Source organism: Trifolium pratense, linkage group LG2 (assembly GCF_020283565.1).
Source record: "Trifolium pratense cultivar HEN17-A07 linkage group LG2, ARS_RC_1.1, whole genome shotgun sequence".
Classification (NCBI taxonomy): domain Eukaryota; kingdom Viridiplantae; phylum Streptophyta; class Magnoliopsida; order Fabales; family Fabaceae; genus Trifolium; species Trifolium pratense.
Window position 1 is genome coordinate 46,571,844 of NC_060060.1, and position 17,357 is coordinate 46,589,200.

General features: G+C 34.1%; 3 protein-coding genes across 3 annotated transcripts; 1 reads left to right on the forward strand and 2 right to left on the reverse strand.

Annotated features, from left to right (window-relative positions):
* Positions 1-390: 390 nt before the first annotated feature.
* On the forward strand, positions 391-6,641 carry LOC123905896 (post-GPI attachment to proteins factor 3-like). The gene is made up of 5 exons (XM_045955670.1): positions 391-796; positions 4,673-4,934; positions 5,029-5,225; positions 5,720-5,907; positions 6,128-6,641. Exons 1-5 carry the CDS (start codon positions 702-704, stop codon positions 6,412-6,414), a joined length of 1,029 nt encoding a protein of 342 aa, XP_045811626.1. The 5' UTR covers positions 391-701; the 3' UTR covers positions 6,415-6,641.
* A 1,310-nt stretch (positions 6,642-7,951) lies between these two features.
* LOC123905897 (dehydration-responsive element-binding protein 1C-like) lies at positions 7,952-9,412 on the reverse strand. Its single transcript, XM_045955672.1, has 2 exons — positions 8,689-9,412; positions 7,952-8,300 (listed from the first exon to the last, which is right to left on the reverse strand). The coding sequence occupies exons 1-2, from the start codon at positions 9,310-9,312 to the stop codon at positions 8,121-8,123; spliced, it is 804 nt and encodes a 267-aa protein (XP_045811628.1). The 5' UTR covers positions 9,313-9,412; the 3' UTR covers positions 7,952-8,120.
* Positions 9,413-12,307: 2,895 nt separating this feature from the next.
* Positions 12,308-13,296, reverse strand: LOC123905898 (dehydration-responsive element-binding protein 1A-like). The gene has a single exon (XM_045955673.1). It carries the CDS (start codon positions 13,104-13,106, stop codon positions 12,459-12,461), a length of 648 nt encoding a protein of 215 aa, XP_045811629.1. The 5' UTR covers positions 13,107-13,296; the 3' UTR covers positions 12,308-12,458.
* Between the last annotated feature and the right edge of the window lie 4,061 nt (positions 13,297-17,357).

Sequence of the window (17,357 nt, forward strand, 5' to 3'; positions counted from 1 at the left end):
TGACAAAATTGTACTGGAGAGATATATGACGATAATATTTTTACATTCGAAAATAAAATGAGTATTTTCATATTTTTTTATAGTTGTACTGGGACAAAAAGTTGTCCCGTGGTTCAGTGAGGGACAAAAAATCTTGTTTTTATCCTGTCCCTTGCTACCTAATTTGTCTAATCTCATAACCAGTTTCAAATCAAACTGAATACAACAAAAGTTGTCCTGCCCAGTCCGCTGTTTTTAACAATCAAACACACCCTGGTATCTATCAACTGAATTAGTATCTATTTAATTTAGTAGTAGTACTTAATTAATTTTGATTAAAGAAACACTAGCACTGGTATCATTTAATTTTGATGACACAACAAGGTTATTTATTACTATAATAAATAAAATAATAATAATAATAATAATAATAATAATAGAACAATAATGTTATGTCTGTCTGAGATATCATCATCATCACCACCTCTTCACGAGATTCTGCTTCTGTTATTATAGCCACTCTTCCAACTCGCTCCGAGTTGACTCGTTCCTAACCCTTCCATTTCTAGATCAACCACCACCTTTTCCACCGTACTCCACCGTTAATTAACCTCAATCAACCTCCTCCGTCAATGCAAAACTCTCCGTCAGTTCTCCTCCGAACACCCTCTCCCATTTCGCGGGAATAACCTTCCTTTTGACTTCGCTTTTCAGCGATTCCGATGGCTATCTTTCGTTCTCTAATCCTTATCGCCATCATTTGTTCGTTCTTCCTCCACATCGCCGCCAGCGACGGTGAAATCGATCCGCTTTACAAGTAAGCTCCCTCTCTCTTAAATCGAAGATTTTGCTTTGAATTTTTACTCTAAGAGCTAGATATGATTTTGGCTTATTACAATTTAATTTGGTGTATTAATTTTATTTTTAAGTGTATTAATTGTATTGCTATCCTAAAATTTTAAACTTGAATTTATATTTTTTCCTTTTTGATTTGTAAATATTTTAGGATATGATGATTAATTATTGTGGACTAGGGTTTTTTGTTTTTTTGTTTTTTTGTTTTTTTTTAATGATTATACTACTATATATATATAGTCTCCCTAAAATATTTTTAATGAATCTGAATTAGCTCGAGGGATTAGTGTCTGCAGATGTACAAGGATACTTTGGTTTTAGAGGAAAATAGTAGGTGGGTAATTTTTTGGTTGATTTATAGGATTCTCATGCTTAAATATTAGTGCAATTAAGGGTGATGCATTTTTTTGGTATGTTTGGTGATTTGATATAATTTGTTAATCATATGGATTGTGAGTGTGAGATTAGAATTAATTTGAAATAATGGTATCTTCTGTTATGTGATTTGACTCGTCTTTAGTGAGCAATTCACTTTAAAGAGTATAACGAACAATCTCAATTCGGAACCTTTGATGAATTAATTAATGGTTGATGTTTATGTACACATTTGTAACAAAGCTTGGATGTGTTGGAATATCAGCCATCGATTTATTAATCGTTGTTGAGATTACTTGCTTTATTCTCTGAAATGAATAGCTCAATTTAGATGAACTAAATCATGTTATGTGATTAGTTTGTAGTTTTTTTTTTCCTGTATTTAGTTCCATTGCTTTGTTTAACTCCTTCTGATAATTTCTGGAATTTCCAAAACTGAGCAGTTTTTTTGTAATTATGTCAAGCTTCGAATGTGTGATGGAACTCCCCCCCCCCTCTGTGTGTGTGTGTGTCTGGTTATCTGTTTTCTTTTATTCAGAATTTTAGATAATGGTAACTGTGACGATCGAGAGATATCCATTGCCTTACTTTTGTTTGGAAATTTGTATTGTGAAATGCATTCTTGCTTGCAGACATCTTTACTCGAGTGCCCGAAGATATTACAATCACAGTTTTGGTCTTTTGGGTTGATCTTAGTCTGTGAATTTGAAACGTTGTGCCAGCATAATGGGCATTAGTTATGTGACACAGCTTGTATAATATTAATGTATACAGTAACAATATAGATCTTTGAAATTGAGTTGTTCAAGAAAACAGAGGCATTTATGTTTCATTATTATTTTGTCATTTTATGGCTAACGTTTAACTATGTAGAGTGTTGACTTGTTGCCATATTTTTTGTCCGCACTTTTCATAGCATCACGTGCCTTTACTTTCTAGAAATATCGAGTCAGTTATTTAGAAGAGTGTAAAAGGTTGAGGTTTACTGCATTTCTTAATTTACCAAGCCAACCACAAAGAACCTTACTAAGCAAATGTTTTCTATATATTGTGTATTGCAACATTGCCGAGGTCTGTTTTCTCTTTATTCATGACAATGCAATCAATAAAAGGCTAACTTCTCATATATTAGATATCATAACTTTTCGAAGTTATTGTTAATTTTGATGGCGTGTCTAGTTGGACTCCTTGCTTGATTAATTCTTGAACTGAAGTAGTGGCACACCACTATTGATATATAAATATTTGTTGGCATACCTAGTTATTTTCATTTTAAAATAATTAGTGGCATATCATAACTGTTTGACCATAAAACTTTAGATTAAAGAATAGATAAGCTTGTATACTTAAGGTTATAAGGGATAATCTTTTCTGGTATTAGCTGCATTGAAACCTCTCCAGTTAAACAAAAAAATTGAATTTACTGAGGATTTCATGGCAGCTTTAGTCTCCATGTTATGCTCATAGTCAAAGGAATGCTTAAGTTCCTTAATGCGCAGCATTTACCACACAGTTGAATAACTTCATTCTGTAGATGCATCTAACATACTAATTTGAATCCATCTTCAAAGGAGGTGAACAAAACTGTATTCAGTATCAGTAGCTGCCTGTATAAATGAAGCCATAAATCAGAAAACATGAACAAATTCATTCTTGCAACTTGCATTTTTGCAGTGAATATGATAATCATGTAATATTGTTAATAACAACTTGATAAATATCTTGATACAAAAGACTGAACACTAGTCCCTATCTGTAGGAATACAAAACTCCTAATTCTAAATAAGTAGAAAAATCAGGAAACAAATCATAATAATAACTAAGTAATATTGAAATTGGAAACTAATCTCAGGAGATAATCTAAGATACTCCAATAATAAAAACTAATTTTATGAGATAAACTACAATACTCTAACATAGTATCGTCTTATTCTAAGATAGTTTCTTATGTTATAATAGAGGTGAATAAACCAAACTTTGATGAGCTAAAACTTTGCTCTACCGTGTTGAATCCAGCTCTAATGAGGGGAACCCAATTCCACCATCATTTCTTCTTTTCTAATTTTCGAACCTTGTGATTTGTCAATTTGTTCATCAATTTTGGACTTGTTATGCTCTTTTTGTGTGTTGAGTTATGTACTTATCTTGTGATTTGTTAATCTGTCCGTCAATTTTGACTTGTGATGTTATATTTTTGTATTATGGTCTGGTCTAGATTTATTTTTTGCATACATAACATTTCAATTGTTTTTGTGGTTTGGTTTATAACTCGGTTTGAATATTTAAAACAAAAACAATAATAATAATATTAAATTGTGTGAAGATATTACAATAGTTGCTTTAAACATTATTTTGGCATTTGGGACAATGGTACAGAAATTCCAAAAGTTTTCATAACCTTGTACCCTCTTATACTTTTGGATAACATGATATTCAAAGTTATGATCTTACTGAAATATTATACAATTTTATGATTGTTTGTAGTGTATGCAAAAATCTTGATCATGTTCTTGAACACAATCCGGTGAGATTTGGGAAATCACCTAACATGCATGTAAAATCTGTGGGGTATGTTAGTCAAATCACTTGTTTCATTGTAAGATTCCAGAATCTTAAGATTTTTGACCCCTTAATGATTTTCATCGCATGCAGAATTGCAATCTGGTTGGATCCCAGTTGTGTAACGTGGGTCCAAAGAGTGATGTGGGAAGAGAACAATGGGAGATTCATGTTAGCATTCTGTTAGAAAGAGGGTAGAGAAGTATTCTCTTAGGAGTCATAGACTCTCGGTCAGTTGTAGTCTGTAGAGAGTCATCTCTCATCTGAATATTCATATCAATACTCACATTTCATTCGTTCTCCATTTATTTTCCTGTTATTATTTCTTCTGCTCTATCACACTCCAATAGGATCACATGGATTTGGCGATGTTAACCTTGAAATCAGTGGGATTGGCAAGATACACCGATCCTGCAGGCAGGCCTCTCTATCATAGCACCCCCCGGTTTTTTAAAAATTTGTTTCCGAGGTTCAAATTGAACCCTACCTGGATAATTTCAGATGCTTGTCTCTTCTAAAAGCTTCTTTACCTTTGAAAACAGTAAAGAAAATAAAAACAAGTTGGAGGTTTTGTAATTAAAACTGCAAATAGGAAATGAAAATTGAAAACATTTTCTAAAACCAAATTTTCACTTGTCAGGTATAAGTAAATGAGGAATGGAATGTATACTCAAATAGAAAATAGAGGAACAGAAGGAACAGAATGGCAGATGCAAAAACTGTATATACTCTGCTGAATGATCCAGCAATGGCCTTACCAAATTTACTGCTGTTATTATTATTTTTTATTAAATACTGCCGTTATTAGTTATTATGTCATTTTCATGCATATTAACAAAATATTATATCTTTATATTCAACTTTTAGCATCTGATCAATTTTGATTGTGACTATTGAATTTCAGGGGTTGTGTGGAACAGTGCGAGAAATCTGGGTGTGTAGGGGATAGATGTTTTCAACATTGTAAATTCTCATCAGATGGAAAACCAATTGATGGTCCATGGTATATGCATGAACCACTTTACCTGGAGTGGAAACAATGGGACTGTCGCACTGATTGTCGGTATTACTGCATGCTAGCCAGAGAGGAAGAAAGAACAAAACTTGGTGAAAAACCTGTCAAGTATCATGGAAAATGGCCATTTAGGCGCATTTATGGGATTCAGGTTCTTTTATGAATGTCCTATAAAAGATTTAATGGTAATAGTGTGCTAATTTGGTTGTTTTGGTTTCTTATTGTTGAATGGATATATGTTTCAGGAACCTGTGGCTGTTGCTCTGTCAGCCCTTAATCTTGCTATGCAGTTTCATGGCTGGGTATCCTTCTTCATTCTTGTTTACTACAAGTTGCCTTTGAGGCCAGATAAGAAGGCATATTATGAGTACACCGGCTTGTGGCATATTTATGGGATTCTATCGATGAATGCATGGTTGTGGAGGGCTGTTTTTCATAGTAGGTAAGTTGTTCACTTTATTTGTTCTTAATTGTTGTCTGGGCTGTTGGCCGGTGTATATATTAAAGACAAAATACATCCTACCGTCCTTTAAGTTCTTTTGTCCCACAAAGGTCCTTTAAGTTTTATGTGTACACTATTGCCGTTTTTCACATATTCACAGAAATATACACGTGTTAGTTATGTTACTGATGTAGCATGAACGAGGTTGGCCATTTATCCTACATGTAACTCTTGCCTGCTTTAAAATTAGGTTAAGCCTCGGTTGTCGTTTCTTTGTTGTGTGTTAATATTGATTTTCTTTGTATTGTATGTTTTGACATAAAAATGAAATTTTACATCACAATTACACATACATAGCATCTTACATCACAATCACACACAATGTAGCAACTCGCAAGGCATTAATAAAAAAAATGTATTTCTTAAATAAGGATTTGTCCTTTTATTTTTATTTTTCTGTTTTGATGTGTATTTCAATCTTTTATTATCTGTAGAGCTGTGGAATTAACAGAGAAGCTGAATTATTCTTCTGCTGTGGCCTTAATTGGATTTTCCCTCATTCTAGCAATACTTCGAGCTTTTAATGTGAGGGACGAGGCTACAAGAGTCATGGTTTCTGCTCCCTTGGTTGCTTTTGTGACAACTCACATCATGTATCTGAATTTCTACGAACTGAATTATGGTAATCTTTTAATTTTAAATTCAATGCTATTATTTTTTTGTTGTTTTCTTTTGAGTTACACGTTTTATAATTTTAATGTTCCCTTTAGATTCATGGTTTATGATTTTCTTGATTGTTTTTTGTGACAATAAGTTCCTCTATCTGAATATCGACATAATTGAATAAGTTCCTTGATTGTTGGAGAGTGACTGGCGAGCTAATACATTGACTGTTTTTTCAGGTTTGAACACGAAAGTTTCCATGCTGATGGCTGTTGTCCAGCTTCTTATTTGGGCAATCTGGGCTGGTGTTTCCAGCCATCCGGCACGATGGAAATTATGGATAGTAGTCGCGGGAGGAATTTTTGCTATGGTCTTAGAGACATATGATTTTCCTCCTTACAAGGGATATGTGGATGCTCATGCTCTATGGAATGCAGCAAACATTCCTCTTACATTCCTTTGGTGGAGTTATATAAGGGATGATGCTGAGTTTAGAACCTCTGCTCTTCTTAAGAAGGTTAAATAGTGTTGTTGAATAATGGAGGACACAGAAGGATGGATCAGATGAAGGTTATTCATATGCTTACTTTGATTTGTATATTAGAAGAATTGTTTTTCTTTTCCTTTTCCTCGTGTGAGCATTTTCGTAAGTGCTTATTGCGATGGTTTCTATGTTTTTGAATTTGTAACTTTGTTTTCCTCATGTACGAGGCATACTTTATTATTGTAATTTAAATCTGCAATTCCTTCACAGCACTTTTTTCAGTGTATGTTTCGATTGATGGTGAGATTGACAGAATTACAACGAGCCACCATGATTTTGACAAAAGCTACACTTTACAACTTTTACAAAATCACGGTGTAATCGTGATTTTGTAAACCCCGCCGTCAATCAAAACATTCACTAAATTCTAACCCCATCCCCTTTCTTCCTTTTAGTTTTTCTTTAAAGGGGGTTTGAATCTGATACATAACCAAACTACTTGTTACTTGAACCAACAAGTGCTAGTAGTAACATGCCCCTTTCTAAAACACCACAACCTTCACCAAAACTTCCTATTAAATTGAAAACAAGAAATGGAATGATGAGAACTATAGGGTGGACTTTGTCACATTGGTATAAAGACTAGGTAATGAGCTCGGGGAGGAAAAGGTTATACTCCCTTTGTCTCTATTTATAAAAATTATTTTTATATCTTCCCATACAACATATTTCGAGAAAAATACAAACAAAATACTTCACATTATTATGTTTTGGATTTTCTTAATAAGTGATTTTTTCCTTTTTGTCTTATAATTTGGGACAGAAGTGGTATATTTAGAAAAAGGAGTAATAAATGTATTTAACATTTGTAGAGAGTTTTATACTTGGAGAACAAAAAAAGTTTTAAAAGAATACGTAGTATTTTAGAAATGACAGCATTTTTTTTTGTTTAGAGCAAAGAAATGACAGTATTAAATATAGTAAAATTAGTTGACTTTAAGTTTATATTTTAGACTATCAACTTCAGAATTATTTTGTTTTATATTCAAAACTGGATGGAATACTCTACTGCATAAGAATGGGATGACTTTAAGGCCAAGTGCATGTGGTAATCTAAAACATTGTATTCTAGTTTTTCTTCTGTGGGTCCAAAGTAGGGCATTTTATCATGTAAAGCTAATATTTGCCACTAGGTTCATTATATTCAAAGCCAGTGCAGTTATTGATGAATGAAAGTATTTTACTGGTGAGGCTTATGGTATGTGATTTTCCATTGGCCGGGGCTGGTGCTGGTCATCCCACCAGATTTTAGCTCGCTCGTAGCAATGATGTCAGTTGCAGGGGAAAATAGAAAGGTTTATAGCAATTTTGTGCCTGTCGATGTAATTGTGGTTTACATGTAGGTATGGCATTAGTGTGCAGTTAAATTTTTGGCTCTGGTTCGGCTTCGGTCAGCAGGCTGTGTTGCTTTCTGCTCTGGTATGGTTTTTTCTGCTGAGGATTTTTTCTCTTGAACATATAACAGGTTCCTTCTAGTGGGGGAGGGGGGGGGGGGGGGGGGGGGGGGGGGGGGGGGGCATTTTGTTATCCTGCTTTCGGTATTTTTAGACGAATTTTAGTTTTGTATTTGCAGTTGATTTAGTTTTTTTTTTTTGTTCTGCAGCTGCATTTTGTTTCTCTGCTGCTGCCTTCGGTCACTGCTACAGTTGGTGATCACTGGCTTCTGATTAAGTAGTAATTCAGAATGATCATTCATTATTCTTTTGCACCTTTCCTTGCCAAGAAGAAAAACAATAAACCAGACATAAAAGAGCTTGGTTCGCAGTCACGGCAACGACCACAGTCCTTGTTATCACGGTGAAATCTGGTGAATGGATTCCATTTGCAGTCACAACACAGGTAATGGTAACAGACATTGTTTTAAAATCCTACAAAAGAGAAGAGAAGAATAAGACAAGAGACACTATATTACATCCTTCAACTTAATGTAAGCAAAGTAAGGATAGCAATAGATTTTATTTTCTGTGTCAAAAGTTGAAATTCCAACTGAATAGATTATTATATTTTGAAATTCTAAAATTAAATGTCTTCTTTCATATATAATAAAAAGGATGAGAAACATTTTAATTTTATGCTTGTCAAAATTAGTCATTACTTCACAAAAAAGCTACAAAAAGGAAATCCTTGTCAATTTCAACCTATGTATATGCAATATTCTCACTGTTAATAAAAAAGGTTGTAGTATAGACATTTTCTATTCTACAATCCAGAAAATGTAAACTAAACAAATGAAATTTAAAAGTTCCATAGTGATACCTCATCATCTTGAAAGTCTTCAAAATCTTCATAGTTATGCTCAAAACTATGTGCAGGGGACATTAGTGCTATATTCCTAAAAAAATCTGGAATATTCAACAGTTCTTCATCGTCTTGCTCTTCCACACAAAACATACTCAGCTCCTTTGCAGCAATGACAGCTACAACGGTGTCAATGTTGTTTGTCATTAAAATCTTTTCTGGTCTAAAAGCCTCGGCGGCTTCGGTAGCTGCCTTTTGAATATCTTTTGTATTAGAGGTTATAGGAATAGGGAGCCGCCACACTGAGTCGGCGAAATTGAGACAGGCATAGCGACCTCTCAATGCCATTGCCGCAACATCGTGTGCTCGGGCTGCCATCTCGGCGGTTGGAAAAGTTCCTAGCCAAATTCTAGTCTTTTTGTTTGGCTCTCTCATTTCACAAACCCATTTATCTAAGTTCCGCTTCCTCACACCCCGGTATACCGGGTGGCGAGTTTCCTTGAATATCTTTCTCCCTGCCGGTTTCTTGGGACTACTCGCCGCTAATCGGAGCTCAGAGTCCGGTGATGATGTGTGGAAAGAAGAATCTTTTGATGAAATTGAGTATGAAAAGGAAGAGTTGTTGTTACTAGTGAATACCATATGTAACTGTTGTAGAGAGTGGAAAATGGTTTTGAGATGTAAATTGTGAATTGAAGAGAGAGTTGTGTTAAGAGATTGAAGAGTAAGGTGTGTGCTATATATAGAGAAAACATGGTTTGTTTTGAAGGAATAAACAAGGAAAGAGAGATTGTATGTGAGGGTGTGTGTTTTATGCGAGTGAGCTGGTTGCCAAGTTGGAGGGCTGTGATTGGTTATAAATTATTTGGAAAGAGAAAGGGGAACTGATGAGGAAAGAGAGAAACACTTGGCTCAAAATGAGCAAGAGAAGCACTTGTTTTTAATTTTTGAAGGCTTGGTTGTCAAACTCAAAATATCTAAACTACATCATCAACCACTATATTAGGATATTAAAGAAATCATAGGAATATATACTATTTTTGGCTTTTCATTCCTTTTATAGTTTTTATATATAATTAAGAAAAAGTATTACAAGGAATATACTATTTTTGGCACTTAACTTTAGTTGGTCATTACTTGAGAGAGAAAAAAACTTTAGTTGGTCATTTTATATAGATTGTTTTTTGGATTATTTTTATATGGATTTGCTCTAACTTCTATTTTTTCTTCTTTTTTATTAACCATTTTATTCTTAGAAAAATGGTTGAGTTTGTCTGCGAGATAGAAGAAGGACCTCTTGATAAAGTCTGGCAGAAAGTTATTTCTATCAGAAATTGAAATCGGGTTCCTCCGAAAAATTTGTTCTAAAGAAAACCCCTATTAACCACTTAAGTCTAAGTAGATTTATGATTTCTCATTTTTTATGATACTACTTAAGTCTCACCGGGTTGGTCGTGTATTGGTAGAGCTGTCAAATGGGCTGGCCCGGCCCAGTGGGCCAGACAATATTATGGGCTAGCCTGGCCCGGCCCATATATTGGTGTGCTACACATTTATGAGTCCGACCCAGCAGGTATGAGCCATGTGGGCTAATGGGCCTGGCCCAGCCCATTTCATTTTATTTTTTTCGATTTATTCGATCTTTTTTTACATGACTTTGATGTATTAGTTCCTCATAATTATCAATTTTATTGAGATATAATTGTATGCAAGTGTAAATAATTTTTACATCGGCATTAAATATCAATTAAACTCAAGTTTGATTCTTATAAAAAAATAAAAAAAAAAATAAATTATAAACTTAAGACTGTGTTTGGATGAGGGATTCTAGAAATTCAAGGGATTTTAAATACTAGGCAATTCAATTGATTCAATTGAATTCCATTGATTTTTAAATTTCAGTGTTTGGATAAAGTGTTGAAATTCCATCAATTGTAAAATTCTTTGTTTGGATAATGTAATTGAATTTCTTTCATTTAATTTTCTTTATTTTAATAAAATTGACCCTAAACCCAAAAATTGGCCGAAAAACCGAAAAAAATCGGCGGAAAAACCTAAAATCGGTCAAAAACCATAAATCGGCTGAAAAACCTAAAATCGACCAAAAGCCCTAAAATCGACTATAAACTCTAAAATCGGCTGAAAACCCAAAAAATCGAGAGAAAAACCTAAAATCGGTCAAAATTCCAAAAATCGACTATAAGCCCTAATATCGGCTGAAAACCCAAAAAATCGGCGAAAAAACCCAAAATCGACCGAAAACCCAAAAAAATGGCCGAAAACCTAAAATCGTCGAAAATCCAAAAAATCGACTATAAACCCTAAAATCGGCCGGCAACCCGAAAAATCGGCAGAAAAACCTAAAATCGTCCAAAATTCCAAAAATCGACTATAAACCCTAAAATCTGCTGAAAACCCAAAAAATCGGCCGAAAAACGAGAAATCGACCGAAAACCCAAAAAATCGTCCGAAAACCTAAAATCGGCCAAAATCTAAAAAATTGACTATAAACCCTAAAATCGGCCGGCAACCCGAAAAATCGGCAGAAAAAACCTAAAATCGGCCAAAATCCCAAAAATCGACTATAAACCCTAATATCGGCCAAAAAATGGGTTTATAGTCGATTTTAGGTTTTTCGGCCGATTTTGGGGTTTATAGCCGATTTCAGGATTTTGGGTCGATTTTAGGTTTTCGGCCGAGTTTTTTGGGTTTAGGGACGATTTTAGATTCTTCGACCGATTTTTTGGATGTTGGCCGATTTTGGGTTTTCGGTCGATTTTTGGTTTTTCGGCCGATTTTAGGGTTTATAGTCGATTTTTGAAATTTTGGCCGATTTTAGGTTTTTCTGCTGATTTTTCGGTTTGTCGGCCGATTTTAGGTTTTCGGCCGATTTTTTGAATTTTCGGTCGATTTTTGGTTTTTCGGCCGATTTTTTGGGTTTTCAGCCGATTTTAGGGTTTATAGTTGATTTTTGGAATTTTGGACGATTTTAGGTTTTTTTGCCGATTTTTCGGGTTGCCGGCCGATTTTTTGGATTTTCGACGATTTTAGGTTTTCGGCCAATTTTTTGGGTTTACGGTCGATTTTTGGTTTTTTGGCCGATTTTTTGGGTTTTCAGCCGATATTAGGGTTTATAGTCGATTTTTGGAATTTTGACCGATTTTAAGTTTTTCTGCTAATTTTTTGGGTTTTCGGCTGATTTTAGAGTTTATAGTCGATTTTTGGGCTTTTGGTCGATTGTAGGATTTTTCTGCCGATTTTTTGGATTTTCGGCCGATTTCGCGTTTATCGTCGATTTTAGGTTTTTCGGCTAATTTTAAGTTTTACGATCAATTAGTAATTTTTAAAAGTTTATAGAGAAGAAGAAATTTCAAATTCTTTGGTTTTATGTGTTATTTTGAAATTCTCTAAATTTAACTTGAACAAAATACTTCATAAATTTCCATCATTTTGAAAATTCTTCAAATTTTCATCCAAACAATGGAATTCATCTCAAATCATTTGAATTCCCTCAAAACATTACTTTACCTCAAAAAATTACCCCATCCAAACACACTCTAAGTTTTTAAAGAGTTTTAGGTACCTATGACCCTTTTTATTATGTTTACTTCACAAAAAAGCTACAAAAAAGCTTGATTAGTCATTACTTCACAAAAAAGCTACAAAAAGAAAATCCTTGTCAATTTCAATCTATGTATATGCAATATTCACACTGTTAATAAAAAAAGGTTGTAGTATAGACATTTTCTATTCTACAATCCAAAAAATGTAAACTAAGCAAATCAAATTTAAAAGTTCCATAGTGATACCTCATCATCTTGAAAGTCTTCGAATTCTTCATACTCATGCTCAAAACTATGTGCAGGGGACATTAGTGCTATATTACTAAAAAAATCTGGAATATTCAACAGTTCTTCGTCGTCTTGCTCTTCCACACAAAACATACTCAGCTCCTTTGCAGCGATGACAGCTACAACGGTGTCAATGTCGTTTGTCATTAAAATCTTTTCTGGTCTAAAAGCCTCAGCGGCTTCGGTAGCTGCCTTTTGAATATCTTTTGTTTTAGAGGTTATAGGAATAGGGAGCCGCCACACTGAGTCGGCGAAATTGAGACAGGCATAGCGACCTCTCAATGCCATTGCCGCAACATCGTGTGCTCGGGCTGCCATCTCGGCGGTTGGAAAAGTTCCTAGCCAAATTCTAGTCTTTTTGTTTGGCTCTCTCATTTCACAAACCCATTTATCTAAGTTCCGCTTCCTCACACCCCGGTATACCGGGTGGCGAGTTTCTTTGAATATCTTTCTCCCTGCCGGTTTCTTGGGACTACTTGCCGCTAATCGGAGCTCAGAGTCCGGTGATGATGTGTGGAAAGAAGAAGAATCTTTTGATGAAATTGAGTATGAAAAGGAAGAGTTGTTGTTACTAGTGAATACCATATGTAAGTGTTGTAGAGGGTGGAAAATGGTTTTGAGAAGTAAATTGTGAATTGAAGAGAGAGTTTTGTTAAGAGATTGAAGAGTAAGGTGTGTGCTATATATAGAGAAAACATGGTTGTGTTTGAAGGAATAAATAAGGAAATAGATATTTTGTGTGAGTGTGTGTGTTTTGTGTGAGTGTGCTGGTTGCCATGTTGGAGGGTTGTGATTGGTTGTGAATTATTTGCAAAGAGAAAGGGAAACTGACGAGGAAAGAGAGGAAAAAAAGTGTGCTTGTGTGTAGTGAGTGTGACAATATCAATGAAAAATAATACTTGGCTCAAAATGAGCAATATGTTATAAAAATATTTTGTATGTTTGTTTTATTATTATTTTAAGGTATGTTATCAAAATATCTATACTATAAAAGGTTATTTATGATTCACAGGAATTTACTATTTTTGGCTATTCATCCCTTTCACAAGTATATAGATATTTTCATATCAAAATATCTACACTTTTTTTATTGGTATTGGTCGGTATATAATATTCTATGAAGTCCATTAATTGCAAACAAAAAGGACAAAGAAAGGTTTTTATATGGAAATAGATATCCTGCAGTTTATTTTGACATAGTTTCCACACAGTTTTGCATTACAGCCATTCGATAAAAAACGTGTGGTAGAAATTGTTTCATGTGATTTTTTAATTGCATTGATCTGGACCGTCCGATCCATGATCAACGGTCCAAATTTAAAACTATGTGAAAACTTTGTGAAAAATTACTGCAGAAAATCTGCATCCTTTTTATATGGCAAAAATAGGAATGTGACTTTATTTCATTGACTTAATTACACTATTATTCCGTTATTTTTATTTTAGGTTTTAAGTTGATCATTTATCTTTTAAAAGTTTTAAGTTAATCATTTAACTTTTTTATCGTTCAATTAATTAGTCCTTCCTGTGTTATCTGTCCAAGTGTGGTTTCTGTTTGTTACATGTCCAAATTTAACAGTAGTAGTAAAACAAATTACGGGAGGGGACTAAGGGGACTAACTAATTGAACGACAAAAAATATAAGAGACTAACTTGAAACTTTTAAAAAATAAGGGATCAACTTGAAACCTAAAATAAAAATAAGGGATAAAAAATGTAATTAAGTCTACTTTATTTATTTATTTACTATATCCTTCATTTTCCGTTCATTTATAAAAGAAATATATACAAATGATAGATTAATAAGATTGATTTAATAGGTGAATTTCACTAATTATCAATATTGTATTTGTGTCTATCTCTCTTTCGTAAATTGACAGCAAATAGAGGATATATAGTAAATGGAGCAAAGCCAAACTCTAAAAACAGAGACCGTTGCACAGGTTCTTTTTACGCGCGCACGAGGAGTGCTGCTGGCCTGGCAGCAGGTGCTTTCTAGAGCTATTGCAGAGCAGCAAATGCAGCAGCAACAACAGGTTTTGATATGGCAGCCCTCCATCTGCAAAATGCAACCTTGATGCAGCAGGTTTATGGAAGAAAATATGGTAGGCATAAGAGTTTGCATCCGCGATGAGAATGGTAATTTTATTACAGCCATGGAAGACACAAAGGATTTTGTGATGACAAGACTGGAAACGGAAGCGTGGAGTTTGAATCAAGGTTTTCAATGGCTTGCTAGTTTTGGTTATCGGAAAGTCTATGTTTGAAATGGATTGCAAAATGGTTGACGATGATGTGAACAGTATTAAAATTACTAACTCGAAGTATGATTCGATTATGGAGGATTGTAGAACGTCCTTACTTAGTTACTATAACAGCTTTGTAGCTGTTTTTACTAAGCGACAAACAAACTACCGCTCTCATGCAAATTTATCTCATGCTTCTCACAATATTTTTAATGTAATTCCTATTTATATTGCTTCTATTATTATGAATGAAATGTATTGAATCTGAAGTCTCATATAGTTCTAGGACTTACAATATTAAAGGTTTTGAGTGATTTCTTTATGTTAGATTAGTTTTTTTTGTTTCTTTTTTTTTGTGTGTATGTGCCGTATTTCTAAAGATCATATCATAACATGATATATGGAAAATGATTTTCATGCATAAATTTTTCTTTTTCATACTGTATAAGAATTGTTTGAATAGAATAAAATTTTCTTTTTCATACTAACAACGATGATGCACAATGTAACGACGACGACAATAATTAATAAAGTCAATGGTAACAACAATGAAGGTAACGACAACGACTTAACACCTACGATGCCGAAATGCATGTGGAGCATGGTGGAGACGGTGAAAGTAATAAATATGGTTGATGACAACTTGATTGACTACGCTGGAGAATTTGAGAAATAGAAAAAATGAAGAGAAAGAAAGCGGAAAGGTAGCATGGAAGCAAAAGGGAAGGCAAAACGACAAAGTTTTATGTGTTTTAATTTTTGACCCTTGATTTATTATTAGATGAAATGGTAGTGATATGATCTGCACACATTATTTCCTCAATTTTTCTCTCAATGGAGAGAATCGATTCTCGATAAAAATATTTTTTGCATGAATTTAATTATTTATCCAAAGCAGAATATCTTAAATTTTTTAGGCATATATATTTTCTATAAACGGGGCTTGAATATGACACATAACCAAACTACTACTATCATGACATTTAAACTTGACTACTATTAGTATTAGATTTAGAATTGTTTTTAGCTCTATTTCATAAAGATGGAACGACTTTAAGGCCAAGTGGACTTGTGGTAATGGGTCCATAGTTGCCATTTATTGATTTATAACTCATTTATTGATGAATGACTCCATTTTGGGATTTGGATCCTCGGCTACGGAAATGTCTATTACGATCTTTGCTGCTTCATTTCCAGCCACTAGATTAAATCAACGGCATAGATATAAATTGGAAAAAAAATAATAAAACAGGTGAAAATTGACCAGAAAAAAGAGGAAAAAACCCTTTAATTTTCTTGCCTGTTTTCCCTTCTATTTCGTTGTATTATAAGGAGACGGAAACAACAAACCACAATGAAGATAAAGTAGCTATATACCTAAGATTTTGCTCTTGAGCGTTTCTTCATAATCTGAGGTGGAGTTGGAAAATTTCAGATAAAAGAGTGAATCTTTAATTTTAATTTCAATCTCGACATTTTGCTTTCTTCTTTCTCAAAAACAATTAGTTTGAAATAAGTGAAATAATCACCGGAAATAAAAAAAACTCAACGAAGATACTGCCGCCGCCATGCCGCAATTGCACCAATTGCAGTCAACGTGTGCTGTTGAAATCAATGAGTCGCTTCTGCAAAATCAACGAGTCGCCACCGACATGGTCAGCTACTATGTAGCACACTGTCTTGTTGGTCTTTCAACTTGACGAGAATGATGTCGTCATGTTTTGGCCACCACTGGCACCCAAGAGAATCAATTTGTCATGGAGTTACTGTGAATCGGTGAGGCGGTGACAGTAGTCAATTTTCACCTGTTTTATTATTATTTTTTTCCAGTTTATATCTATGCCGTTGATTTAATCTAGTGGCTGGAAACAGAGCAGCAGAGATCGCAGCAGACATTTCTGCAGCCGAGGATCCAAATTGCTGCATTTTGCTATATATAGAGATTGAAGAGTAAGGTGTGTGCTATATATAGAGAAAACATGGTTGGGTTTGAAGGAATAAATAAGGAAAGAGAGACTTTATGTGAGTGTGTGTGTTTTGTGTGATGAGTGAGCTGGTTGCCAAGTTGGAGGTTTTGTGAATTGTGATTGGTTATGAATTATTCGGAAAGCGAAAGGGAAACCGATGAGGAAAGAGAGAAAAAAGTGTGCTTGTGTGGGACAATCAATGAGGAACACTTGGCTCAAAATGAGCAGCAACGTTAACAAAGAGAAACACTTGTCAAAATATCTAAGATTCTAAAGATCTTATTAAAGAAAATCATAGGAATATATCTACATCATCCACCACAATATTAGGTTATTAAATAAAGGGTCTTGTTAACATGTACATATATGACACATAATAAGGTATTTTAATATAGAAATTTAGCATTTAATGATACAAGATATTTAATGCTTGAAAAGTTAAAATGCACAAATTCTAAAGCATAATTTCTATTTTTATTACTTTAACATGTGCCACATTCTCCTTAAAGAAATCATAGGTATATGCTATTTTTAGCTCTTCATTCCTTTTAGGGTCCGTTTGGTGCACAGGATAAGAGACAAGATATGATAACTGTATCATATCCTGTTTCAGTCCAGTGTTT